Raw genomic sequence first — 27759 nt, 5'->3', positions numbered from 1 at the left:
TCGGTCCATCTGGAACACACCGACCGCTCACCTGCCGGTCTCCTCTTGCCCCAGCACCAGCCGGGAGGCAGAGGAGGCCGGATAGAGGCGTCGCAGTCCGATGCCAGCGAGTAAACCGTCATGCAGCCCCCAGCGTGTGCGCCAAGGCATCTCCTGGCTCCTGAGACCTCGGTCCCCAAGGAGGGCAGTCAGGTCCCCGAAGAAAGTGACGAAAGGGACAGAGACTCCGGCTGGGAGTGAAGCTTCCATCAGGAGAAACTACGGCACAGAGGTTTCCAGGGGCCGGTCTTCCCAGGGCAGCATCCCCGGTGGGTCGGCGGGTTGTCCTTAGGGTCCCCTCCAGGGGACAGCAGCCAGGAGGAACTGGAGAGCTCTCGCGTATGACTCACCCGAGAGGGACCAGCTAGAGCCTCGGCCAACTCCGGGCAGCGGTCCCTGCAGAGTTTGTTCTTCCGAGGGTTGTGTCCAGCAAGGACAGGTACAACAGGGTGTCTGCCTCTCCACTCCCTGTCCAGTTACTCCCGGAGGCCGCGAGCATAGATAGTGTCACCCTTCTGCCAAGGCGAGAGGGCCGCGGCCCCGGGTCTGTACCGCAGAGCCTGCTCTGAGTCTCCTGCACAGGCAAGGGTCCGTCCACCTGGAGCTCCCTCTTACCCTTCCAGAACAATCCAGAATCCTGGAATCCCTTGTCCACATGGGAACCTGGGCCTTGTACAAGCCCTTTCCTGCACTCGCCCTCCCAAAGATGGACCAAAGTGCCTGTATGGGCACCCCTACGCCTGAGGGCAGCTAAGAGGCACCTTTGGGGGTCAGCGCGAAGCTCAGACACGGAGCCAGGGTGCCACGCAGGTGGGCAAGCCCTTCACAGTGTGGGACGGAGTTGTGGGCGAGAAGGGTGTCTTCTTTGGAGACTGAGCTCTGCTACGAAACCCCCAAAAGCCAAGATTTCGGAATCTGGATCTGGCCTTCCGGGTCATTTTGAAGGTGTACTTGTCAAAGCAGAAGGGCAGGACGTGTTTTATGTAACAAACTGTTAGCTTGGTTTAGCACTGCAAGTGTTAAGGGCAATATGGACACTTCTCCCCCTGGATTTCTTTCTATCATGATTCCCACCCACCTCTTGAACCTGAGACCTCCCCCCGTGGCGTCCCCCACCAGCTGTCACTGCAGCTCCAAAGGAACACGGGGGAGTGGGTCTTGATCAGACCGGGACAATGGCCCCTGGTTTCCCGGAGGACTGAGCAGTCTGTCCCCAGCAGTCACCACGCAGCGCATCTTGTAATGAGCGGGTAGCACCCTGGGAACACAGCCGTGAGCCAGACAGATGGGGCCCTGCACCCAGGAAGCTTGCAGTCTAGTCTAGAGACAGACAGACAATAAACAAATACACACAACCTCCAATTAAAACTGTGTTAAGCTCTTTGCAACTACGGGGATGGAACTGGAGGGTATCGTGCTAAGCGAAATTAGCCACTCAGAGAAAGACAAATATCCGAAGACTTCACTCATATGTGGAATTTAAGAGACGAAACAGATGAACACAAGGGAAGAGAAGCAAAAATAATATAAAAACAGGGAGGGGGACAGAACAGAAGAGACTCTTAAATATGGAGAACAAACTGAGGGCTGATGGGGGGGATTGTGGGGGGGGATGGGCTAAATGGGGGAGGGTCATCAAGGAGGACACTTGTTGGGATGAGCCTGGGGGTTATACTTGGGGATGAATCGCTGGAATCTACTCCTGAAATAAGTATCGCACTATATGCTGACTCGGATGCAAATTTAAAAATAAATAAAAATTTTTTTAAAAATGCGTTAAGCTCTACAGAGAAGAGCCAAAAATTGTGAGCAGGAGTAACGAGGGAGCCAAGTAGGGCCCGGGCAGGTCGACACAAAGGGTGACTCCGGGGACCAGCCCACGCTGAGACCCGCAGGGACGGCCGAGGGGGAAGGCCTGCCGTGCTGGGGAATGAGCCACCCGAAAGCCCTTCTGGAAAGATCCAGGAGTGTCTGCAGGAAGGTCCCTGTGGCCAGGCAGTGATGAGCAAGCTGCACTCTGGGAGGCAGGAATGGCAGAGGTCAGTTCACGCAGGGTCTGGTAGGACACGGGAAGATTTAATATTTAATTCTAATGCGAAAGGAGGCCACTGGAAAGTTTTACGAAGGGAAGGAAGGCAACCAGACTTGCATGTTTAAAAGCTCGCTCTGGGGCCTGGGGGGAACGGACGGAGCAGGAGAGCAGCAGGTGAGCTGTGGCAGTGACAGCAGCAAGATCGAGACCACGGGGACAGCGTGGCTGCGGGGAGGGGTCAGGGAAGACACCGGGGCGTCTGACCTTAGTAACCAGGAGGAAGGAGGTGCCGTGTACCCAAACTGGACACGCAGACAGAATTTCCGGGGAAGGGGGCTTTAAAAGAAACAAAATAGGGGCGCCTGGGTGGCTCAGGTAGTTGAGCGTCCGACTTCAGCTCAGGCGAGGATCTCACACTCCGTGAGTTCGAGCCCCACGTCGGGCTCTGTGCTGACAGCTTGGAGCCTGGAGCCTGCTTCAGATTCTGTGTCTCCCTCTGTCTCTGCCCCTCCCCTGCTCATGTTGTCTCTCTCTCTCTCTCTCTCTCTGTCAAAAATAAACATTAAAAACAATTTTTTAAAGAAACAAAATATCTGGAGGATGAACAGCATGTTGAATCATATGAAAATGGCCATTTGTAGAAGTTAAAAAAAAGGTCCCATATGGGTAATTTCATACAGTGCAAGCTAATGGTTTAAATGCAGATGATTTGAGGAAGAAAAGCCACCACTTCTGCTCTGCTCCACTCCCCGCCCACCCTGCCCCAGGACAATGGTTCATGCCTGGAGCGGGGTAGGTGTTTCCATTCCAGATCTTTCTACTCGAACTTGAGGCTGGAGGGGCTACAAGAGCCTCAGGCCAGAGGGCCCCCCCCCCCACCGCACCCTCACTGCACCATCGCGCTGCCCTTCCTGCCCTGGTCAGCTTCTCTGCCCGGCCTGAATCCTGCCAACCCGGCCCCGGAAAGCCTGGAACACTCGGCATCTGAGGCTAACAAGGGTGGGAGGTGCTGGAGCTGCACTGGTGGCCATGAAGGGCTGTCCTTGACCCCAACACTCTCCGAATGCAACCCACCTCATGCCCACTGCTGCAGCATCCTGCGTCCCACCTGGGTGGTCCAGGTGGAGCCCCCGATGTTACTCAGGAGCGCGTTTCCAACCAAAGGGACAGTGTCATGGTAGGGCACTTCAGAGGAGTGACGGTCAGACACCACACTGTCCCACACAGGTAAGTCGCGCTAGCCAGGTCAAGGCCACGGGGTAGTGAGGACATCGAGAGGAGTGGCCTCAGGGTCAGGCCGGCTGGTGGAAGCAGAGTCTGGTGAGCCTTGGTGGATGGTAGGGAGGGGAGGGTCCAGCCTTCCAAAATGGAGGCCAGCGCCTGCCTGCATGGGGCTCTCAGCCGCAGAGCTGGAGCAGGGTCGAAGCAGAGAATATCTAGCTACCGAGTCACTCTGGGCTGGAAATGTCCCAGATTCTCCTGAAGGGGCAATGAGTTACCTAGGAGAGCGGAGGGCAGGGCAGGGCAGAGAGCCAGGGGCAGCATGAGTCAGGGCCTAGGGGTGGGGGTGTTCTCAGGCCAACAGAGCGGGGCACTGGCGGTCTGCTGTGGCCCATCCCTTGGAGCTGAGGCCATCTGGCCACCACGGGCCGTGGTGAACATCCTACCCCTTCACACACAGCCTCCTGTGAGGTTGTCCAACCACCCAGTTTGAAGGACACACAAACATCCCATCACCAACGTCTCTTTGCCTTGGGGACCAGCATAGCCTCAATGCTGCCGTGAGATCGGGGCCTCCTTCCTGGTCCCTTACACCACCGAGAAGAGGAATGCTCCTGTCCTGCCTGGGGCAGCAGGCAGGGGAGACAGAGAACAAGCTGGAGTCCCGGAAGGATGAGGCCTCATTGGACATTTTCAGCAGAAGAAGTGAGGGCCCTCAGCCTACAGAATGGAAGAGGGAACAGCACATTCCCACACACCCTATCCCTGTCTGGCGAGCATCTCAGGCAACACACACACACACACACACACACACACACAGTGTGGCTGCTCTGCCCTGCGAGGCCTTATGTTAGAAATGACTGGGCATGGGGCACCAGCATGGCTCAGTCGGTTGAGCGTCCGACTTCAGCTCAGGTCATGATCTCGCGGTCTGTGAGTTCGAGCCCCGCATCGGGCTCTGTGCTGGCCGCTCAGAGCCTGGAGCCTGCTTTCGATTCTGTGTCTCCCTCTCTCTCTGCCCCTCCCCTGCTCATGCTCTGTATCTCTCTCTTATTAATGTTTTAATAAACATTAAAAAAAAAATTTTTTTAAATGACTGGGCAGTCAGCCACCTTCCATCACAGGGCCTGACACACTCACACACTTCGTCCCTTTTTCCAGGCTCTTCCTGCACCTGCCAGGGAGAATACAGCCCTTTATCCATCTTGTTCTCTGATCAAAGCTCTGAAACCAGCCCCAGCCACCCGGGGTCCCAGGACCCTTTCCTCCGGGGACCTCAGAGCGCCAAGTGTCCCCGCCTTGCAGGAAGCCGAATCAACCATCATGAGCATTATTCTTTCATTTTTCCGGATGAAGCTAACAGTCTCCCTAGGGAGCCCAGGAGCACCCAGAAGGTTTAGTAGCCCCTCCCACCACCGACACACAGGAAGTGCATGGCCAAAACGCACTCGGGAACAGCGCGGTCAGTGCAGGGTGTGGGGGGCGTGCAGGTGGAAAACAAGGCACTGTTCTCCAGACCACCCCTCGCTGAGGAAGCCGGGAGTCTCAGGGTGGGAGACTCGATACCTGGCTGTCCCCCTTCCAGGCAGCGTAGTCCTGTGGTTGGGCTCAGACCACCCTTGGGGCCTCCAAGGGAGCTCATGGGCACCCGGGAGGAGACGGGTTGCTTCCCATGAACTTCCCACCCCCTCAGGGGCCCTGGGCCGGGGGTTAACTCTCCCTGCTGAAGCTTGCCTGTCTTCCCGCATCCTCGCCAACCCTTTGAAACAACATGTATTGAGCGCCTACTGCGTGCCTGGCGTTTTTGCGTCTTAGGTACGTGAGCGAATAAGACAAAGATCTCTGTCCCCGTCACGGGGTCGAGGGTCAATCAGCAATCACCACGACAAATACACTCCTGTCCTAGCATGTTTAGAAGGGGCTGCATTCTAGGGGTTAAAGAAAAACGTAGAGGGGGTGGGCCATCAGAAGTGTGGGCGGAAGGGCACTATAACCTTAAATAAGACTCAGTGAGATACTCGAGCAGACTTGAAAGAGGTGAGGATTTAGTCGTTGGGAAGGCTGGAGGAAAGCCATTCTGGACAGAGAGACAGCCAGGGCTGATACTCTGTGGTGTTCAAGAAGCAAGAGTCAGCGTGGGTGGGTGGAGAGGAGAGGGCCAAAGGGAGAAGGGCTGTAGGGTATGTCCCTGTGGCACCATGACAGGTCTGGAGGATTAGTGTAAGGACCTTGACCTTGGTTCCAAGCAAAAGGGGAAGCCGTTTCGGTATTTGGAGCAGAAGAATGGCCTACGTATCACTCTGGCTTCTCCGCTGAGAATGACGTGTAGGTGGGCAAGGGGCGGGGGGGGGGGGGCAGGAAGCAGGGACCCCAGCCAGGACGCTGTTGCTGTAACTCAGGCTGGGAGCCTTCTGGAAGGAGGAGAGGAGGCTCAGACTCTGGAGCTCCTCTGAAGGTAGAGCCAACTGGACTTCTGACAGGTTGGATGTGTTGGGGGGAGGGCAGAGTGGGGGACAGAGCTGCCATCGACAGTTGGGGAAGACAGTACCAGAAGACACTCACCAAAGGTCAGGGGCGTGCTGAGTCTGAGATGCCCATTCGACATCTGAGCAGGTAGGGAGCATGGGGTGTCGGAGTGAGGTCTGGCCGTGGTGCGTAAGTCCGGGTGCTATCGGTGTATCGACTTTTAATTTTTTTTTTAAGTTTTTTTTAATTTATGAGCTGGGGAGGGGCAGAGAGAGGGGGAGACACAGAATCCGAAGCAGGCTCCAGGCTCTGAGCTGTCAGCACAGAGCCCGACGTGGGGCTCGAACTCACGAACCGTGAGATCATGACCTGGGCCGGAGTCGGACGCTCAACCGACTGAGCCACCCAGGTGCCCCATCGGTATATCGACTTTAGACGGCTAGGTGGAGAGCTTGGAAGGAAGTCATTGCCATCCCCACTCCTCTCCTTCTCCAGCTGTGCGTTACATTCTTGGAAAGGCTTATGGGCATTGAAAGGAGGGAATCCAGCTTCCCCGCAGGAACCCCGTTACAAGAACAGCTTAGGCTCCTGACCAAGCAATTTTCTGATGGCGATAATCACGAACATGCATTTCCTCAGGTCCGTAATAAGCTACCAATGAGAAGCCCCCTCCCAGGGCCCCAGGGTGGTTCAGTCGGTTAAGCGTCAGATTCTAGATCTTGGCTCAGGTCATGATCTCACGGTTTGTGGGTGTGAGCCCCACATCAGGCTCTGCGCTGACAGCGTGGAGCCTGCTTGGGATTCTCTCTCTCTGCCTCTCTCTCTGTCCCTACCCTGCACACTCATGCTCTCACTCTCTCTCTCAAAGTAAAGAAATAAACTTTAAAAGAAGAGGCAGAGGAGGAAAGAAGGAGAAGGAGAAGGAGAAGCCACTTGCCGCCACCCCATGCCATACAGGGAAGAGCTTCCTACCGAGCCTGGAAGTCAAAGGCATGGGGCACAGTGGCCTGCCCAGGAGAGTGCTGCCTGGTGGCCATCCCCCTGTTCTGGAAGGTCGGGAACACCAGTAGACTCTCCCCAGGTCCTACCTACCTGACTTGTTCATCAGCGGAAGAGCAATGTTCACCTTGAGGAGGACTTGGGGGGATTTGTGGGGCTTTTTCCGTCACGTACCCCCAAGGGAATCACAGCCATCGGCTGTTGGTGGTACCCAAGCTGGGGGAGAAGCGTCCAGCGTCATCTTTATCCGTCCCACTAATCTTAGGGAAGATCAGCCCAGGGAGAGAGTCTGAGCTCCCAGAGGGAGTAGATACTGGGAAAGGACGTGATCCAGCCCTGCCCTCAGTGGAAGTGTGATGGAGATAGGAGGGTGGCAGGACACTCCAGGACAGCTCAAAGATAGCAAAGTAAACATCCTCTCCCCTCCTCTGGGAGCATGTAGAGCCTGGGGTAATAGAACGAGATATGATCAGTCTGCCTCTGAAGACCTGATACAGGTTGAGAGAGACAGAGAGAGAGTTTGGGGGGAGATAGGGAGAGAAGTGGGGGAAGGAGGGAAGGAGGGAGAGAGGGAGAGAAAGAGAGGAAAAGGGAAAGAGAGAGGGGGAGGGGAGAGGGCGAGGAGGGGGAGGGGAAGGGAGGGGGAAGGAGAAGGGGAGGGGAGGGGAGGAAGTAAGAAGTGTGGCCGCAGTGGGGCTCAGGCCAGGTGGGGGCTGGGGCTGGAGGCGGGATTACGAGTTGGCTGAGCCCAGAAGCAAGCCAGTTCAGGCAGGTCGGACAGGGAGGGGCCTTGGGCTTCAAGTGGCGTCCAAGTGGGAGAGGGGGAGGGGCACAGACCAGGAGGTGTCCGGAGGGACCGACAGGCAGAGACAGGCAGGAAGTGGAACCTGTCCTGAGCTGAAGGAACTCAGCCCCAAGACTGAAGTGATTCTCCCAAAAATGTGTGAGAAACTCCTCTGCTGGGAAGGTGGCCCCTCAGCTTCGGGACAGCTGGGTGGGGACCCCTCAGCAGGGACTGCGCACCTGGGAGGGGCTGTCGAGGTCCCCGCTCCAGGGGTTGCCCCAGTGGGCACCGTGCCCAGAGGGCAGCAGACGCGGGCCTGAGTGCTAGTGGGTAGACAAGAAAGGGCACAGGAGGGCACGCCCCGCCCGGTCCATCCAGGGAGGTGGCCCTGAGGATCCTGGCAGCCGGTCCCCAGGCCTGACTCTGGGACCCTGCTGAGCTTGTGTTTCTGGTGCTTCCTGTTATTATTATTAGCAACCCTATTACTAATGAAGATTGTTGTCAATATTAATACCCGCGTGTGGATCCCGGAGCTCAGAGGCACGGCCTGGCTCTCCTCCCACTTCCCTATTGGCTGCTTTCTGGGCTCCTACCTCCTCCCCCACAGGGTAAGTCGCCTCCAGGTTCAAACCCAAGGCTTCATTCATTCCGTCCTCCTCCCCGTGTTGGGCCCGCCACCGACCCAGCCCCCACGCCCTCTGGCCCAGCGGAAGTCCCATACCAAGGGCAGGCGGGGAGGCTGCAAAGCCCCAGCGGTGTGCCAGGCTCCGTAATAAGCACTCACACAAAATAGCCCTATGACTAGTCCATTTTACAGATGAAGAAGCTGAGGGCTGGGGGCTTATTAAACACCAGGAGTAAATGGGAGATCGCTGATCGCTCCAGAGGGGCCGGGTGGGTGCAGAGCAGGGCTTTCCTGGCGGGGAGGGGGTTCCGGGGAGGGGGGGTTCCGGGGAGCGGGGGTTCCCGGGGAAGCACAGGGACAAGGCCAAAGTTCGAACCAGTCCCTAGCCTCCAGACAGTGATTGTGTAATTCTCAAAACCCCTTGGCTTCCGGGGAGGCAGGAGAAACAAGGAACCCCTCCCCAGAGTCACCCCGGGGTCTGCGGGTCCAGAGCAATGGAAATGTCATCGGGCAGCAGGATGTGGCTAGTTGAACGGCAGCCCAGAGAAGAAGATTCACTGGGATTCCGTGCCTCTGGGGTCTTGAGAATGGGGGCTTAAGAGAGGGTGACTGCAGCACGACTTCCTAAAACCTGCGGAGAGACTCAAGAGGAACTGGGTCAGGAGGGACTCGGCGTCTCGTGAAGAGACGTCATATTCATGGAAATTCCGTGGATGCCAAGCTAGGGATCTGGTGGTGACCAGGGACGCACAAGTTATCTAATGTTCCGGTGAGCAGAGGATCCGACCCCGGCAAGGCTGGGGAGGGACACCGAAGGCAGCGCTAGGAAGCAGAGCGGAGACAGCCGGCTTCGTGTTGCTGGTGTCTCCACGGAAAAGCACAGAACACCCGGGACCAGACTTGAGACTCCCTCTCCCGCGTTTGGGTGGCCCCCTGACAATGTACAAGCTCCCCCACCCCCCGCCCCGTTCAACACGGCCATTGTTAAAAATTAACTTCCAGAAATTTACAAATAAATTGCATCCAGAGGAGAGGTAGGTAGTCAAAAAACGCCTCACTTCCGAATTATTTCACTGAAGTTCACTACTGCCTCCGTGGTGGGGGTCATTTACCTCCACGGCACCTGCCTCGTGGAACAAGCGTCCTTCATGCTGCTCCCACTCGACGCGGGGACAGCTGGAAATCAGCCGCACGGCGGGGGGGGGGGGGGGGGGGGGGACGCGCGCATCTCAGAAAGGCCAGATGTTACCAGTCAGGGCGTCCCTGCCCCCGTCCCTCCCTCCACTCCGAAAGCCACTGTTAAACATTCACCGCAAGTGTTTTCTCCCCCACCCCTGCACCCCAGCGGTGAGCCCACAGGTACCCACTGAGAGCCCGCCTCTAGGCACTTCCCGGCGTGCACTGAGTCACCCTCTTGGAAGTTGTTTCCAGAACCTCTCTAAAATCTCTTACTGCTTTTTAATAAGCTTTCCTTGCCAGGGCCTCTCACTGTTCTCACCCTCCAAGGAAGGCTGTCTGAGCACAGCTCCCTGGTTCCTGGAATGAAGAAGATGATGTCACTCCACACAACCCCCGCAGCCAGCTGTCCATCCCTCGCCACCTTGCAGGAGGCTGAGCTGGAGGCTCCTCGGACTGGGAGGGCCCTCCCCAGTCATCCCGTTCAGTCCCCTGCCTTCGGGCCAGAGTGTGCCAGGCCCCGTCCCTGCCAAGGACCTAACTCTCTAGCTGCTACAGATGCTCGTGAATGTGTCCAAGCAAACAAGGGGATGAATTCGGTTCCTGCAATTCTCTGTTCCCCTCACCATTCAATGCCCTTCTCCCCTGTAACCCTGCCCCCACCCCAAAGCATTTGTCCCTGGTTCCTTCGGTCCCACTGTCTCTCCTTTCTCTTCCCACGCTCTAGCAAGGCAGAGCCTCCAACGCCAGCACCCTTTTGTGCATATCCCACACAACCGGAAGGGCTTCCTAAGCGGCATGTGACCACGCAGGGTTGCAGGGCTTCCTCGGTTCAGAGACTTGAAACCCAGGTGCTTTGAGGTGCACCCATACCCCACACTTCATGCGGTGGGTCGCAGGGTAGGAGCGGGGAGGGTTAGGAAGCCTCCAGGGGAAAAGAGGCAAACAGACAGAAATGCCCGGGCTCTCGACAGGCAGGTGGCTAGGCAGAGGCAGGCAGAACTATGCTCTTCAGAAGACCCTCCAACCCCCTAGGCCAGACACACTTCTGCTAGTGACTGCTGCAGCCATTGGGGGGGTGGGGGGGGGAGGGGACAACCACCTGGTCCCCTGGAGGCAGCCGAGAACTGAACATGTGATGCTTAGGGCTCCCTGAGGGCAGAACTGGGACCCAGGGATGAAAGCTCTGGGAATAAAAATTGGGCCCCCGCAGTAGCAATATCTCTCGGACAGAGGTCCAATGGACCGCTTTGGGAGGTAGTAAGATGACATTGGAGGTCTTCAAGGGGCTGGAACATCCTTGGTCAGAAATGCCGGGGAAGGAATTCAGGTATCAGAGAACCGGCCTGAGGTCCTAGAGTCCAACATGCCTGGATCCACACCTTCGTTATTACCTCTGTGGCCTTGGTCAAGATAGCTACTTCCTCAAGCCTCTGTTTCTTCATCTGCCCAATGGGAGAGTGCACGACTTCATGGGACTAAAGCGAGGATTGAAGAAGACAAAAAAAAAAACAAAACAAAAAAAAAAACGGGCAAGCGCCTGGCACCTCATGGGCACGCAATACATGCCCACCCCCTTTCCTTTCAAGCAGGCGTGGTGGGGGGGGGGGGAGTCGCTACATGAGATGCTGTGCAAGGTCTACAAGCCCCAAAGTATGGCTCTGAAATCCTTCCTGGTGGGTGATACAGAAGGAAGGCATACAGCCTGGGGAGAGAAGGAAGTCGGCAGGAGGTAGATGAGGGAGGAGGAAGAAGGCGCCGAGGGTGGCCGAGAACCTTTCGGGAGGTCAGCCCTGCCAGTCCCCCCCGGTCTCCCCTCGCCTGCTTCAGGAATGAGAGGGGAAAGCAGGACTCCGGGCCTACCAGGCGGTTCCCCGTCCGCAGGGCGACGGAGGGGGGTTGGCAGCCCCTCCCAGCCCAGCCCGACCGTCGACCTTCGGAGGTGGGAGGGGAGGGACCGGGGCGGAGGGGCAGCAGCCTCCCGCCCGCGCCCCCGGCCGCGCGCCGCCCCTCCGTGGAACCACAGCCACCACAATCTCGGGTCTTAACAGTCGCTTTATTGTGCTAACACCGCCGCTCGGGGGCTCAGACCTGACGCGCAACCATCCAGTCCGGACCCGCACCCACTGCCGGCCCCGGGGCCCTCCGCCTCGCCTGGGGACGCCGGGCCCCCGGCCTCGACCGCGCTCGGCGCTGCCCCCTACCCACCCCCCGCCGTCCCCCCCCACCCCCCGCCACCGCGCGCGGGCCCCGGGGGAGGCGCCGTGGGTCCCGGAGGCCCGGAGGCCCGGGCGGGCGCGGCGGGCGCGGGGCGGAGCGCGTCCCCGGCTGCGGGCGGGGAGCCCCGCGGCGCGCTCACACCAGGAGGCCGTCGGTGCGCTCCCGAGGCCCCTCGGCGCAGTCGGCGGGCTCCGCGCTCTTGACCTTGACGTAGACCGGGGAGGGGCCCGCTTCGCAGGCGGCGGCGGCGGCGGCGGCGGCGGCGCAGGGCGCCAGGGCCACGTCCTCGGGGCCGCCGCAGGGCGGGGGCGCGTACTTGCGGCGCAGGGAGCGGCTGACGGTCTGCGTCGGGTACCCCAGCAGGTGGGTGACGCTGCGGCCGCGCCCGCCGGCCTTGCACCCGGGCGCCTCGGCGTCCTCTCTGTGGAAACAACAGGCGGGCGGGTGAGCGGGCTCCTCCGGGCGCGGCGTGGGCACGGCCTGGCCGGAGCGGGGGCTGCCGGCAGCCTCTCGGCCCCGCGCCGCCCTCCACCGGCGCCTCGCCTCTCCCTCGGCCTCCGCCTGCTCTCCTCTGCCTCCTCCTGGCCGGCGACCCCACGCCGCACACGGGGCCCGTCCGCGAGCGTCCGCCAGCCCCCGGCGGGCAGCCCCACGGGCGCCCCCCGGCCCCTTCCGACGTGCGCACCCGTCCCCGAGACGGGGAGGGAGGCTCGGAGGCCCGGGAGGAGCCGCCTTCCCTGTCCTTCGCTCTCCTTAGCTAACACCAGCCTCGCCCTCGCCTTCTCCTCTCCTCACCCCTGCCCCTCGACCTCCTTCTCCACCTTTGCCTCCTTCCCCGGGGCTTTGCAGTCATTAGCACTCCTAGGCTTGTTCTATTTTTATTTCTAGTCGGTTTCTAATGTACCTTATTAGCACTATCCTTACTATTGACTCTTCTTAAATAAGCATGTCCAGAGTTGTCACCGGCGTGAAACAGGGCAAACACGGGGGGGGGGGGGGTGAAAAAAAATACGGTCCCTGCCCTCCAGGAGCTTACAGTCTAGACAAGATGCACAGAGAGGTGCATAGACAGGAGGGAAACGGAGGGCAGGGGAGCAGAGGTGAAGACTGGCGCGGGACGGGGAGAGAGGAGCCACGGCGGGTGGCAGGTCGACATGCTGCGGTCCCCGGCACTCCTGGCGATGGCCGGCAGGGTGGGGGTGGGGGTCCCGGCCGGCCCGGTGGCAGGCAGGGGTGAGGAGGGGCAGGGCGCCGGTCCCCTGCCGCTCGGCAGCATGCAGCATGCATCAGGTTTTACCTGATCTCACTAGCCAAGTCGCCGCAGGCCCCTCCGCCGACCCCGCCGCCGTTGCCGTAGCCGAAGGCACCGCGGGCGCCGCCGGCCCCGGCGCCCCCGCAGCAGCAGCAGACGAGCCCCCAGATGCCCACCAGCAGACAGCCCAGCATGAGCAGGGAGCCCAGCACTGCGCCTATGATCATGCCTATGCGCCGGGAGTCTGTGGAGACAAGTGAAGACAGTCAGGCTTCCTGCAGCCCGGCAGGTGCCTCCTAACCAGGAAGTGTGGGGCCGGCGGTCTGTGGGGAAGAGAGCGAGGGTCCCAGCGGGTGTCGGGGCCCGGGGACACCCAGTGAGGAAGGATGAGGAGATGCCTGTGCCCCCCCCCCCCCCCCGCCGCGGCTTCCCGGCCCTGATGGAAATGGGAAGGCAGAGCAGACAGCCCAGGCTCCTCCAGTCCCGCCCTCCCCGCCCCAGGGCCCCCAGGGCCGCTGCCACTGCACCCACCTGAGACCTTCACCTCCACCACGCACACACTGTAGCCCACGTGGTTGGCCACCGTGCACTGATAGAGCCCGTCATCCTCCCGGGAGATGTCCTTCAGCACCAGGTCGCCGTTGTTCAGGCCTGAAACTGAAAAGGCACCACAGGGCTGTGGCAAGGGCCCGGGGGCCACCCCAGCCTAGACCACTGCCGGTGGGGAGGGAAGGAGGGAAGGCGGATGCACACGCGCACACACACACACACACACACACACCGGCCCACCCCACTCTCCCGATGACTCACTCCCCCGGTGGTGCTGAAACGGAGAGAGAAGGCAGCCCCTCTCCCAGCAACGGGACGGAAACACCATTAATTAACTCTGCCACCTTGGGCAAATCTCTCCCCTCTCTGGACCTTGGTGTCCTTCTTGGTACAGTGAGGACAAGGTGAGACCAGAGGAATTCTCCAGGTCCCTCCAGCTCTGAGAGTCTCTGTTTGGCGGTGAGTACTGTCCAGCCTCCCTGTGGGCCTCGGCCCTCTGAGTCCCCCCCCATGGCCCCGGGAAGGCAGATGCTATCGCTCCCTCTCCCTCTGTGAGGCACCCAAGGCACGGAGGGGTGCAGCCAGCCGCCTGAGGCTCGCAGCGGGTCAGTGCAGCAGCCAGGACCCAGGCCTGGCTCTGTCGGTGTGTCCCCCCGAGGTCCCGCTGTTCGCGCAGACCCACCTTGGTTCAGGGAGCTGTGGAAGGACTCCTGGTAGGAGAGCTCCGAGTGGAAGCTGTGCTGTGAGTGGTAGGAACCGGCGCGGTAGGGGTGGGTGTGCCCGCTGATCTTGGCCCACTTGTAGGAGAGGGGCGGGGTGCCTCCGTTGGCAAAGCACTTGAGCACCACGTCGTTGCCGTGGGTCATGTGGCCCTCAGACCAGCACAGGGGCACGGCGGGCCGCGCTGCGGGGAACCGGGCAGGTGTGAGCCGGGGCCCGGCCGAGGGGCTCTGGAGCCTGGGGGGGGGGGGGTGGGGGGAGTGGGGGGCGCCCGGAGGAGTCCGGCCATACCTTGGACAGTGACAATGACCTTCCGGCTGGCCATGGTGGTCTTCTTCACCCGACACTCGTAGGTGGCCGTGTCAGACACCTGCAGGTTCATGAGGTTGATGGAGGCGTCATACTGGCTGGGGTCTGAGGCTGCAAAGCGGACCCTCTGCTGCAGGTGGGGAAGGTTGCCATGATTGATCCTCTTGTCCTGGTAACTAAGGAACTGGGAAGAAAGAGGAAATGGGAGTGGTGAGCCAGGCACGGCCAAGGAGGGCCACGTGGCTCGGTGGCCTCGGGCATGTCACCGAACTTCTCCGCGACTCCGCTTTCTCTGCTGAAAGACGATGACGATGATACCTGACCCATTCACCTCCCAGTGAATGTGCGAGAGCAGATGAGATCAGGCGCTTTGGAAAGCGTTGGAAAAGTGTCGGGTCAGGCTGGGACCGTCCTGAGGCCTCCCCTGCCCTCCGCAGCAGGTGGGAGAAGGCCAACTAATGGTGATTTGTGATTACAGAGCCCGCGGGCCTGTCGCCTCATCCCCGGAGAGGCCACTGGGGACGTTCAAGGTCTTCGTTTCCTCCTCTGCCCTCTTTTTCCCCTCAGGCTGGCCTACAGGTGGGGCAAGGGGAACCCTAAGCCCAGCACTCACCACATTCTCCCGGTGTGAGGGGTCTGAATTGACCTGCATCCACTCGATGTCCAGCCCATTGGGACCATAGTCCTCAGGGTCCAGGATGTAGGGGCAGCCCAGCCTCACATTATCACCTTCTGCCAGGTACAGGATCTCCTGGCCATCTCCGTTGATCCGCACAGCAGACAGCAGTGCTAAGGGAGGGGCAGGGCAGGTGGGGGAGGGGGGAGAGAAGACCAGGGGGCGGGGGCAGTCAGCTTCTGCCCCTCTCTCTGCTATCCTGCATGGAACTGCCTGGGGAGGAGTGGCTGCTGTGTGTGCGTGTGTGTGTGTGTGTGTGTGTGTGTAAGCACGCAAAGCGACCAGAGTTGAACGCTCCGATGGAAAATCCTGGCTCATTAAAAGATGGCTTTTTCTGGGCCAAGAGAGTGTTCCCACGTGGAGACCGGAGGGTGGATGCCATGGCCGCTGGGGTCCCTTTCCAGCCCAAGGAGTCGAAGACTTGACATGATTGCAGGTGTCTCTGCGTATGACACCTGCGTGTCTGTGGCTGTACCCTTGAGTGTGACCACGTGTGACTGGCTGTGTCAGGGCGCTGAGTGATCGCTCGTGCCTGTGTGTGATGGCAGGCAGCTGGGACCGGGAGCCTGGCTGCGTGGGTCTGGCGCTGCTCGTGGCCTGGGCCTGGGAATATGGCCACATGCATCCGTAGGACAGTCTGAGCCTTGTGTGATGACACATGGCATTGTGGATTTTGTGTCCGTCCCCCTGTGCCATCGAATGGCTCAGGCACAGCCGCCCACACATGCTGGCTCCAGTTGGGGCCCCTCCCACTGCTCACAGCCCTGGTTCCACTGAGTCAGCCCCACTGAGAAGCCAAGATCTGGAAGCTGAGGACCCAGCTCCTTGCCCTCCCTCCCCTGGAGCCCCAGGCAAGCACTAGCCCCAACCGGTTGGACCCAGAGAGGAATACAGAGTGTGGGGAGTGGTGGGGGGGGCCGCCCCGACCTTGGCAAGCAGGACAGGCAGGCTCCACCCCCCAGGCTCCTGCAGCCCTCCCTGCCCAGGCCCCTGGCCCGGCCTGGCTCACGCTCCGGCCCACCAGACAGCCAGCAAATCCCCGGAGTCCCAGCCCTGGTCTCGGCAACTCCCGCTCTGCCCTTCTCCGGATCTCTCGGGGCCTACGTCTCTGTTAGAGTGTCTCACACCTCCAGTTTCACACGGTCACCGCCCCACATCGCCACACTTAACAGACCTTCAAAACGCAGACACATCTCTGTGCGGGTCCCACTTTGCTACCCACACAGACACCCGTCAGATCCAGACAGACACGCGTCTGCACACACAGTGCGCGTTCATCTGGAAGGCATGCATCCCTGCCCACGGCGCCCTCCCCGTGCGCATCCGCTCAACACTACACGTCCCTGCAGAAGCTTGGTTCGCTTCCAGAGGGCCAGCAGGGGCCTTTTTAACACCCCCAGACACCTCAGGCATCCCCCGCCCCGCCCCCAACCCTGGCAGGGCCAGCAGCCCTAACCCCACAGGCTCCAGGGTGACCCAGAGCAGGCGGGCCGGCAACGGGGCACTAGCGGATCGTGGGGACACCTCCTCCAGCCCCGGGCCAAGGGAGATGTGATCGGCTCTCCCGAGATAAGGATCCTGGCACTGACTGCCAGCTCCTGGGGCGCCAGGAGGCACACCAGGGATGAGCCAGAGCCCAGAGAGCAGAGGCTCCACCCTGGGAAGGGCTGCCGGGAGGGCTGTCCCCATACCCAGGGGGCTGGCCCAGCAGCCCAGCAGGAGGGTAGATCTGTAGGGGAGGGGGCTGGGGAAGGAGGGGACAGGCTGAATGAGAGCGCCTCCACCCTGCACTAGGCAGTGTCTTCCCTTGTCCCGGGCCAGGGAGCCTCACCCTAGCCTTTCAGTCTCTCCAGAAGCCTCTCGACCTCCGCCCTGTCCGCGGGGCTCCAGCCTTTCCACACCCCTCACTCCTGGCTGTCTCACCTTGGTCCCTCCTGCTTCTGCACTGAGGAAGTCTTGCAGGGAGCATGAGACAAGAGAGGGAAGAGAGCCAAGGAGAGAGAGCTGGACAGGAGTCCCTGGAGAGCAGGAGGGAGGAAGGGGGCCAAGGCGACGCAGTGGGCCCCCTCCCCTCCCCCCGCCAAAGCACCAGAGACTGTGCGCCCCCTGTGGGCATCCTTGGTGCGTTTCCCAGCTGCCTGCACAGCTCCTAACCCTTCCTCTGGAGGTGACAGAGCAGAGAGAGGGTGTTGGAGCATAGACACACAGAGCGCTGGTCTGTCCTGCCCCGCACCACACACATGGACGTGTCCCGGGTCCCCAGACCACAGCTGGAGCTTCGTGAGGGGGCCCTGCCGTCACCCTGCCAGTAATGCAGTCTCTCTCTCTCCCTCTCTCCCTCTCTCTCTCTCTCTGTCACACACACACACGCGTGCACGAAGGCTGAAAATGCTCCCCGAGTTCCCCCCACAAACCCGCTCCTGCGAACCCAGACCCCAGGAGGGTCTCAGCCATTTCCAGCGATGCCCACACACAGGGGCTCCTGCTGGGACTTGCCCCAACAGGGGCAGGGGGCCACAGCATCAACCTCTGAGCCCTGCTCTCGAGGTGTGCCCCCTCGGGGTGAGGGGGCTCTGGGAGGCGCCATCCCCACCACCCATCTCATCCTGAGGGGTGGCGCTACCCTGGAGCTCTCAGAGCACAGCCCGTCTCCTAGGGGGCGCTGTCTCCTCTCAAAGCAACTCCCTGCCCTTGGCTCTAGCCTGGGGGTGGGAGTGGGTCCTCCCCAGGGGAACAGCACACAGAGAGGAAAAGGGGCCTTTCCGGGGAGAGCCTCCCCGGCGACGCCAGCCTCGCCATGCGCCTGACACCCTGCCCCACCCCCAGATCCCCAGGCAAGCTCTCCAGGCAAGCCCTGCTCTCCGTGCACAGCGTGTGCGCGCACGTCCGAGCCCCACACGGCTCACAGGCACCGCGAAGATCCATCAAGGCCTGTGCCCCAGACCCTCGGGCACGGGGCCGTCTTGGCCATATCCCCAGCCAGCTGGCAGCGGGGCCTCGGACCACCTCCGAGGCGCCTCTGCGGGCCCGTTGTGGTCCCTTTCCCTGCCCTCCTGGCATCGCGTGGGTGTCCCTGCCGGATGCCCAGCCCCATACCTGGGCTCAGGCACACGAGCAGAAGGTGGAACGCTCCTCGGACTGCCATGTCTCTAGGCTTGGTGTTTCCTCCGCTCGGGCTGGGTGTCCCTGGGGCCAGCGGTGGTGGGTGTGTGGGGACAGGTGGAGGGAGGGGGAGCGGAGGGCCCAGACACTGCCCGGGGTGGCAGGAAGGTGCAGTGAGTGCCGGGGCCACAGCCGGAGTTATTTCTATAGGAGGGAGGGGGCCCGGTCCCCGCCTTGGGGAGGAGCCCCGGGAGCCTTAATTATCGGGGTGACAGAGCGGCCTACCCAGGTATTACCCAGCCCTCACCCAAGCTCTTCCCTCTCCCGAGAGTGGCAAAGGGAGGCCGGCGGGACTTGTAATTAGGCACCTGTTAAGCTTCCACTTCCTCCTGGCCCCATGCTCGGGCTAACAACAGTCGCCTGGTTCTACAGCGTCCACAGAGCTCCCCTCACCACTCATTTGCTGCCTCCTTCCCCCGGGGAGACGGGGAAGCGGAAGGAGAGCCAGGCCTGGGGAGGAAAGGTGGCCAGGCTGGGAAGGGTTAACCCGGGCCCAGGGACACAGGGGTCTGACCCAGCCTTCCCTGCAAGCTCATCTGTGACCCTGGGGGAACCCCCCTACCGCCCCTGGTTGAGGTCTGTGGGAAGGGGCAGCAGGAAAGGGGACTCGGGCTGGAAGGAAGGCCCAGGCAGATGAAAGAGCCCCGGGAACGTCCAGCCCGCCTGCCCCTGAGGCCTCTGGCCCTTCAAAGGGAGCCGGGTCTCCCCAGGGCTGAAAGAGGGAGGCGTGCATGGCCACAGGGGCTTCCCCTGGCTGCCCCTAGGGAGCTGTGGCGCCCACACCTACCTGAGGTGAGGCCAGCCCCGAGCGCAGGGGGTTCCTGGGCGCGGGGGTGTTGGCGGCCACCGGAAAGACCAGGAAGGGGGCGTGTGTGCATCAAGTCTCTGCTCGTGCACACCTTTCAGGGGTCACTTGGTGCCCTTGCTTCCAGGCACAGGAGGGGAGACTAGGCCCCTCGAGACCTGGACTGCTCACTGGGGTGACCTGGGCAGCTTGGAGCTGGGTGGGTAGGGGAGGAGGCAGAGCGAGAAGGCGGAGGACCAGCCCCCGGCTCGTTGGCCTAGGGGGTCCCAGGACCGCCCAACCGCGATGGTGGGGGTCAGGTCCTGCGTGGTCCCATTCAGCAGCTCAGCTCCCTCAGAGGGGCCGTCGCTGACAGGGGCCACAGGGAGGGCAGGGGTGAAGAGCCTTGGGGAGCGTTACGGGCCAGGGCCAGCTCAACGAGGAAGCGCGAGGAGTCCACGCGCCTCTGTGCTCCAAATCCCTCCGCCCCCCCCTCCTCAGCAATGACAGGGTGCTCTAGGGCCCGCCAGAGGTACCAACAAATATCTGTATTTCCTTGTTTATTCTGAGGTTTATGAGATTGCCCTGCACCCTCGGGAGAGCAAGGATCATTATCCCCCCTTTACAGACCGGGGGTGGGGGGGTGGGGATTCAGCCCACCTGCTGCTGCTGAGCCTGGCAACGTGGGGGGACGCCCGGGCATCCTGACCCTCAACCCAGAGCGGCCCAAGGAAAGGGCTCGGTGGTCGTGTGGGTTAGTAGATGTACCCACGGGGTAGAAGCTTGGAAGGCCAGTGATGGGGGAGGGGGGGGCGGATAACCGGGGGGGCCAGGAAGAAGCGGGACTGCACGGCAAAGAGGAAAGCTGTGGCTCCATCAGGGTCAAGTGTAGGGCCGGTGGATTGGGTCCTGGCTGTCGGCTCATATCAGAGCCGGGGCGCAGGCTGGGTCGGGTGGTTGGGATCACCAATGAGCTCGAGGTCACGCTTGAGGAACTAGGGCTAGATTAGGCTAGAGTGACAGCGAGAGCTGAGGCTAGGGTGTGCGGCTGGGGTCCGTGTTAGGATAAGGCGCGAGCGAGGGGTTCATTCACAGCCACGTGTGGTAATGCGGCTACGGCCAAACTGGAGACTGGGCCGAGGCCGACTTAGGGTTGGGGTTCCAGTAGGTTGAGGCTGGGGTTTGTGGTTTCTGCGTTCGGGATTTGAGCTAGGGTGGACTGTGGTTAGGTTAGGGACGTGCGTTAAGCGGGCCGCACGATTCATGGGGATCCGAAATGAAGTTTGACTTGAGACACGGGAAGACTTCAGTCCCCATCTGCTAAAGGGCAGACTGGCCAGCCTATCTATCCCTTGGCTCTGGGACAACACCAGCAGCATCATACCAACACGGATCAGTGTGTGAATTGAGGGTTTGGGAGGGGGTCCCAAATAGGCGTGAGCCCACCAGAAGCAACCTAGCCCCCTAACAAAGGATCCCCCCCCCCCCGAGTCCTGCTCCACAGCTTAAGCCCGCCAGCAGTCAAGCTCCCCGAGCGACAGCTGGGGAGCTGGTGCAGGAAGCTATCAGCAGGGAGTGGGGCTTGGGCTCCAAAGTGATCCGGAAGACAGGGGCCACCAGGGGCACTTTTACTGGGTCGGAGTTGGGGGGGGTCCCAGGGGACACGTGCTGGGGGAAACTGAGGACCTAGATACTCCTAGAAGAACGGCCACTTTTGAGGGCTCCACACCGGGGGCCCTCAGAGCCTCAAAAGGCAAGTCACACTGTTGTTCTCCTTTGACCCACTAAGGGCTAATTGCCACCTCCTTGCAGTTTGGGGCCCATAAATGAAGCTGACGGCCTTCCTGCCTTGTGCCCTGAGCCCTGCAGGGTTTGGAGGCTGGTGACTGAGTGCCAGCTTGGTTTTCACAGCAGAGGCCCAGCCCCCTGGCTCTGAGACCAGCCCCCAGCCCGAGTCTCTCTCTGGGCTCATCCTCAACAGAGGAAGAGAGGCCGCTCCCGGGAGCCCCCCACCCCCACCCCAACTCCTCCTCTCCCTTTCCCTCACCCAGTCTCCACCCCAAACATCCCATCTTCCCACCCACTTTCTTTTCAGGTCTCAGAGAGGCCTGGACAGATCCAGGGGACTGTTGGGGTCTGTCTGTGCCCCAGGGAGAGAAGACGGTTGAGAGAGTCCGTGCTCAGCAAAGGGGCACAGAAACACCTCTGGCATCCAAATGGCCCGTCAGAGGCTCCGAGGGGGAGAGAGGAGGCAGAGGGCCCAGGCTGCCATCTGTGGTCCAGAGTACCCTAGACGGCCCCCCTTGCTTTTCCCTAAGAAATCCACAGTTCATTCAGCACAGGAGACGGGGCCTCCTTTGCACACACCCGCCAGTTGGGGCTGTATTTGCTTTTTTTTTTTAATTTATTTGTTCCATCTTTTTTAATGTTTATTTCTTTTCGAGAGAGAAAGAGAGACAGAGCGTGAGCAGGGGAGGGGCAGAGAGAGGAGGAGACACAGAATCCGAAGCAGGCTCCAGGCTCCAAGCTGTCAGCACAGAGCTCAACGCGGGGCTCGAACTCACAAACTGCGAGATGGTGACCTGAGCCAGAGTCGGACGCTTAACCGACTGAGCCACCCAGGTGCTTCTGCTTCTCTTTTTTTCAATGTTTATTTTGAGAGAGAGAGAGAGACAGTGAGCATGAGTGGGGGAGGGGAAGCGAGAGAGGGAGAGAGAGAATCCCAAGCAGGCTCTGCACCATCAGCACAGAGTCGGACGCGGGGCTTGATTCCACGAACCGTGAGATCAGGACCTGAGCCAAAACCAAGAGTCAGATGCTTAACCAACTGAGCCCCCCAGGCGCCCTGATTATATTTGCTTCTGTCCTAAGACAGAAACAGAATCCCAAGACACAGGCTTAGAAAGGAGTGAACAGAGACACAGAGGAGGGAAGAGGCAGATCCAGGACCCAGAGAGGCCCAGAGGCTACTTCTGAGATGAGGCGCAGCCCAGCCCCACGACGTCTTGGGGAAGGACAGGCAGAGGCCCCGGCCGACCTCCCCTTCCTCCAAAGCCTTGCACTGCAATTCCACACAACCGCTGCGGGCCCGGACCTCCTGCCCTGCCCCCAGGTCCCCAGGCTCAAGCTGGAGCTCCCATCTCCGCAGGTCTGCAACCTGCCCCCTGCTAAGCTACACACACACACACACACACACACACATGCACAATCAGCAGGCCCTTACTCCTCTCCCAGGCCCCCGTGTAGACCCAGGCTCACCCCTACAACACCCAGGAAGTGGACAGCAGACCCCAAGAGTGAGCGTGCCAAGAAAACCCCCAGAGGAGAGGGTCTGGACGACCATGGACGGACATCACCACAGAGTCTGAGAGAGGGCAGACAGGTGCCCACGGGGTGGTCACACAGAGGCAGGAAGCCCCTGCGGCTGATCCCTTTCGACAGCTCTCAGCAAGGGCTCGCGGCGGGAAGGCAGCCGGACCAGGCCACGGTGGGACCAGAAGAGTGGGGGGACGGGGTGGGGAGGCCCAGGTGACATGGGGAGACACTGCCGAGCTCAGACAAGGAACGGTTGGTCGGTGACAGAGAGAAGGCTGAGATCCATGGGTGGGCTCAGTTTCGGGAACTGGGCCGGGGCTCGGGGACCGAGGTCAGTGCTGCACGGTCAGGGGTGGTGGGCAAGAGCTCCTGACCCCTGCGCCTCCCCGAGCCCCTGCTCAGGCCTCCAGAGGCTCCACGATTCCTGCTGGTCCTCCCAGGAGGAGGGGGGCCCCTGGGAGGGGGCCCAGATGTACCCAAATCCCTCCCATCAAGCGATGGCCCAGACTCACGGGAGCAAGCAGCACAGAGGGGCCCCCAGCCTCTAGCAGAGTGGCCTGCCCACTACCGTGTCGGCACGGCAAGGCAGGGGGTGGGAGTGGAGGGTTGAAGGTTAGGACCGGACCTGCTGTCAACGGAACCACCTGGAAAGAGTACTTGAATTCCCGATGACAAACCGAAGAATTAAGAGACTCTGATGATAAGATGGGGCGCCTGGGTGGCTCCGTCGGTTGAGCGTCCGACTTCGGCTCAGGTCACGATCTCACGGTCTGTGAGTTCGAGCCCCGCGTCGGGCTCTGTGCTGACGGCTCGGAGCCTGGATCCTGCTGCGGATTCGGTGTCTCCCCCTCTCTCTGCCCCTCCCCCGCTCACGCTCTGTCCCTCTCTGTCTCTCGAAAATAAATAAAATGTTTAAAAAAAATTTTTTTTTAAAGAGACTCTGACGGTAAGAACTATGTCCACCTCAAGGAGGTCAACCGTATCCACCAGGACCCTCATCCACTGGACAAGTGGGCTGGGCCCTGGGGAGGCTGCAATTAGCACAACTGGGTCTGGTGGGGACGGCAGCGAGGAAGGGGGTGCCAGCTTGCTCCCAAGGTCACGAGCCGTGGTGATGTGCGGCAAGCCCCCTCACCTGCTGGAAGTGACCTCTGAACAGCTCTGGGGGTGACCCGTGATGGGCCCGGGGCACCGCAAGCGGCTGGGGGAGCATTTCAGTCCCTGGGAAAGAAACCAGGGGACGGTCCAGCAGGACGCAACTCAGAAGAGCAGAGCCAGGAGAGTCCGCTGATGGTTACTTTTGCCCCGAAGGGAAGAGCCTTGACGGCCGGATCTCTGGGGACCTTCTCCCCATTCCCGCAGAACATTCACCGGGGTTGGAGCCAGGCCTTCAGGATGGCCACACAACTCAGACCGGTCGTCCGGGACCGCGTGCACGTCTGTGTGCAGAGAGACCTTGGGATGGGTTCATTCACGCGTCCGGTGGGACTTCGGACTTTGAACTTATAGAAATAAAATTGCCTTTTGATTCTGCCGTGTGGATTCCCCCCAACACACATGGCGGACGGGTACTGTGGTCCCCCTCGGTGCCCGGGGGGCCGCCCCTGGCCCGCCTGGCCTGCCTGGCAGTTTCCAGGGAGGTTGTGGGGAAGCTGGCAGGGGCCGAGCAGGGCCGGGTGCGTGTCTGCCTCAGCCTTCCCCGCTAAGCCCGCCTGGCCCGCCCTCACTCTCCTCTCCCTGTTTGTTTCCGTTGCTGGGAGAGGGGAAGGCGGCGCCCGAGGGGTGGGGTTCAGGGGCAGCCGGGCCAGGGCTGGCTGGGACCATGGAAGTATTAACCATCAGGAGAGCTAACTGCCCAGCCCAAGGGATAAAGGTTCCCGGCTCTCCCCCGCCCTCTCCTTCCAACAGCCCACCCCACCCCACAAAATGCTCCGAAGAGTCCTGTGTTTCTAGAATTTCGAATGCTTGCCCACATGGCTGTGTGAGGTACCTGAAGGGGTGTGGTGTAAAAAGAGCCCGGACTTGTTTCGTGTGGTCCCGGCAGCCAGGCGGATGCAGAAGATGACACTCGGACCATCGGGGCTGATCTGAGACCGTTTGGGTTGCCTTTTGAGATAATGAGCATCCTGTCTCTCAAGGTGTGCAAGCCCGAACTGTCCAATCGTTTGGTTAGAGGTTGCAAAAGGGATTCAAGCGCGAGAGGGTCTCTGCGGCCCCTTCCAGATTTGAGACTCTGATTTGGTGCTCACCCCACTAGCCCCTGGACGGTCTCTCCCCAGGGGCCATGCAGAAAAGCTCCTTAGCTCTGGGCACTTTCTCCCGCTCTCCACTCCCACCCGGGGCCTTGACTCCTCTTTCCAGGAGTCTCCTGAGAAAGCCACCCAAAATCTCAACCCTATTCCTGTCCCAGCCTCAAAGTCATCAAAAGGGCATTGGGGCGATGGGCACGCCTTGCCGAGAGTGCATGCAGAGCACAAGGAAAATGCAGAACCGGCACTGGGACCGAGAGTGTCCCAGCAGGGAGGAAGCTTAGAGGGAAGGTCTGGCTGTGTAAAGCCAGGCAGATCGAGAACGACCTAGCCTCTCCTGGGACTCGAGATTTCTGTGATGTTGGAAATGAGCTTCTTCCGAGTAACCTTGGGTGATTTGCTGGGATACGTCCCAGAGTATGGGAGGGGGAGGAGAGGGGGAGAGGTCGCCCTCTGGTCTGGAGTGTTACCTGCCAGGCTCCCCCTCTGCAGGGGGAGTGGCCAGGGTGGATAAGAGGGGGAAACAGTGAGGGACTTCGTGGCCTCCACACCTCGACTCCTTGTCTGAGACTCCAGCGTCTCCCCTCCACTGTCACCCAGGCAGCTGTCACCCTTTCTCACCCCAAAAGCCCTGTCTGGCTTTGAACTCTCTGAGCCCCTTTCATCCGAGCCGAATCAAAGTGCTTTTACTGAGACCAATTAATGTCCGGCGGTGACCCGAGTCACAGACAGGAATGCTGAGGCTTTGGGGGTGCCGAGGACATCCCAGCACCCCGCTGAGTCAGGGACTGCCGGGCTTGGCCACCAGGGAAGCCTGCTGAGTCATGCAGCCACTTCTCCGGCAGGTGCGGGGGGCTTGAGCCCGCCTCCCAGCCCCAGCAGAGGGTGATGCAGGGGGCAGGTAGGGGCGCGGGGCCAGCCCAGAGCCGGGGGACATGTGCCCACGCGGCGGCCACCTGCAGAGCTGATCCAGGGCTCTTAGGTGGAGCCCCACCCCTGGATTTGCCAGACTACACCCACCCGGCCTGACCCTGTGAGGACCCGAGGACCCAAGGGGCAGAGGACAGGCAGTTGGGAAGATGCTCGGGAACCCAGACCACAGAGTCAGGAGCTGGAGCTTTGCTTTTCTCTTCTTTCTTTTTTGTTTTGTTTTGTTTTGTTGCATTTACGTCAACGAAGACACACCAAACAGCACTTCCTGGTCCCCCAGCCCTGCTTCCGCACACGCTTCTGCCTCAGAGCAGAGGGGGGAATGCTAGAGCCTTCCCTGGGAGAGAGCACGGCCCCCCCCCAAAGGCCCGATGTCTAGCTGGTTGTTCCTGAGCTGTGGGCCCCCCGCCCCCAAGTCCTCAGGAATTCCAGTTTTCTCTGTTCCTTGTCCCCCCCATCCCCCCCTCTGCAGAGCTGGGCTCACACGGTCCCCCCCCCTTGGCTCTGCCCCCATCCTCATGCGGCCTGACCCCACCAGCCCCCACTAACGCCAGGGACCTCTTCCCTGCCATCATGCCCCCTGCCCTTCGCAGTGAGAGGGGCGGAGGGTATAAAAGACGTAGCCCGCATGTAGCTGGCATCTGAAGCAAGCCGTCAGGAATGCCCCACTTCTAGGAGCCGACTCGGGCCGGCCCTGAAGCCTGCGGGAGCCTGTGCAGGGTGTCGAGGAATCCCAAGAGCAGCAACCAAGCCCGTCTTCCACATCACGGGCCGATTCCTGGATTCCTGGAGGGGAACGACTCCCAGACCGTCTGCACCTGCCCAGAGGTGGCCGTGTTCCCCCATCCCCGAAGCCAGGCCTTCATTCAGACCTGCCACCACCCCCCTCCCCCCCACCGCGGGTCTAGGCCACGGCAAGATGGTCTTGTTCTTAGGCCGCGGGAGCTGCCAGGCCCCGCACACCCGCGGTTTCACAGCAGCAGTTGTGGTGGGGTGCAGGCCATGCTTTAAGCCTGTGAACTCTGCCCGCTTCTCCGTACAGGGCCTCACAAGTCAGCAACGGGCCTGGAACACCCTTTCTTCCCGATCCGCACTCCGACAGGGCCCTTGCCTCCTTGGCCCTCAGATGGGTGACTCAGGAAGGGATCTGGGCAAACTCCAGGCACCCGAGGCCCTTTCTGGCTTTCCTGGCAAGAGGTTGCCCTGGCACGGGTAAGGGCTCACTGCCTGGTCCCCGCAGGTAGTAACTGCAGTTGAGGAGCCTGAGGAGCTAAACCACCACAGAAGGCGCCGGAATCCTCAGCGGCGTGCCCGTGAGGTCAAGGGGTGTCTCCCGTCCTGGGAGAGTACCACATCTTTCCAAGACGGGGGGGGGGGGGGGCGCACTCAGGGCCACTGAGCAGGAAGGAGGGAGCCCCCCGCCCCAGCAGCTAGCCCGGGCAGGGTGGGGCAGGCGGAGAAGGTGCCTGGGGAGGCTTCCCTGACGAAGACGAGGCACAGGGAGAAGCTTGCCTGCCCACTCTCCCCGGGCCCTATGAAAAGAGCACTCTTGCCCGAGGCCCTTATAACCTGGCGTTGCAAACAGCCAGGACGCGCCCGGCACTGCCCTCTGCCTCCTCTAGTGCGGGGCCCATGGAGGGAAGCAAGGCTGGGCTGTGGATTCGAGGCCTAGAGCACCGAGGGGGCGGGCTGGAGCCTTCCCCACCCCCCTGGCATACAGAACGGGGAAACGGCTCCACCCCTGGGCCACAGCTCTGCAGCCCACAAGGAGCCTGGTGAGCGGGGTCCTTCCAGAAAAGGCTGAGACTATTCTAGAGGCACAAGACATTTGGCGTGGGGCAGCCGAGGGAGGAGCAGGAGCAGACTGGCCAAGCGAGAAGCTTCGGGAGGGTGGACCCAGGTCCACTGCACCGGGTGCCTGGGGGGTACCCAGCCGAGGCGGGCGCTCAAGAAGCCTTTGAATGCGCGAATGAATCAGAGTGTTTGGGGGAAACGGGAGGCAAGCTGACTAACAGAGGCGACAGTGGCCTTGGGGAGCCCCAGCTGCCAGAGTTAGGAGAGAGCAGGTGACGGGGCAGCCGGGTCTGGGCGAGGAGCAGGGCCCTGGGTGGGCCTGGGGGTGGACAGGTGTCCGTGTTGAGGCACTGCCTGGAGTGGAGAGGGCAGAGCAGGAGGGTGCAAACGCCACCCCCACCCCCCACCCCCGCCACAGGAGGTGGGGTCTGAGCCACAGGTGGGGGCCCAGCCCGGG

At 61.1% G+C, this 27759-nt stretch overlaps 1 protein-coding gene across 1 annotated transcript; it reads right to left on the bottom strand.

Annotated features, from left to right (window-relative positions):
• Positions 1-11671: 11671 nt before the first annotated feature.
• On the bottom strand, positions 11672-18376 carry VSIG8 (V-set and immunoglobulin domain containing 8). Its single transcript, XM_043567928.1, has 7 exons — positions 18165-18376; positions 15006-15181; positions 14375-14576; positions 14046-14267; positions 13346-13471; positions 12860-13058; positions 11672-11983 (listed from the first exon to the last, which is right to left on the bottom strand). The coding sequence occupies exons 1-7, from the start codon at positions 18211-18213 to the stop codon at positions 11698-11700; spliced, it is 1260 nt and encodes a 419-aa protein (XP_043423863.1). The 5' UTR covers positions 18214-18376; the 3' UTR covers positions 11672-11697.
• Between the last annotated feature and the right edge of the window lie 9383 nt (positions 18377-27759).

This window comes from Prionailurus bengalensis, chromosome E4 (assembly GCF_016509475.1).
Source record: "Prionailurus bengalensis isolate Pbe53 chromosome E4, Fcat_Pben_1.1_paternal_pri, whole genome shotgun sequence".
Classification (NCBI taxonomy): domain Eukaryota; kingdom Metazoa; phylum Chordata; class Mammalia; order Carnivora; family Felidae; genus Prionailurus; species Prionailurus bengalensis.
The sequence above is the reverse complement of the archived record's forward strand: the minus strand, read 5'-3'. Positions and strand labels throughout refer to the sequence as shown.

What these genes read in the sequence shown, in the direction of transcription:
- VSIG8 (XM_043567928.1), bottom strand. Translation starts at nt 18,213, where the DNA reads ATGGCAGTCCGAGGAGCGTTCCACCTTCTGCTCGTGTGCCTGAGCCCA. An exon ending in CCACAGCTCCCTGAACCAAG is followed by an intron (nt 13,472 to 14,045) that starts GTGGGTCTGCGC and finishes GTGCCTTTTCAG; the next exon opens with TTTCAGGCCTGAACAACGGC. An exon ending in GGTGGAGGTGAAGGTCTCAG is followed by an intron (nt 13,059 to 13,345) that starts GTGGGTGCAGTG and finishes TTGTCTCCACAG; the next exon opens with ACTCCCGGCGCATAGGCATG.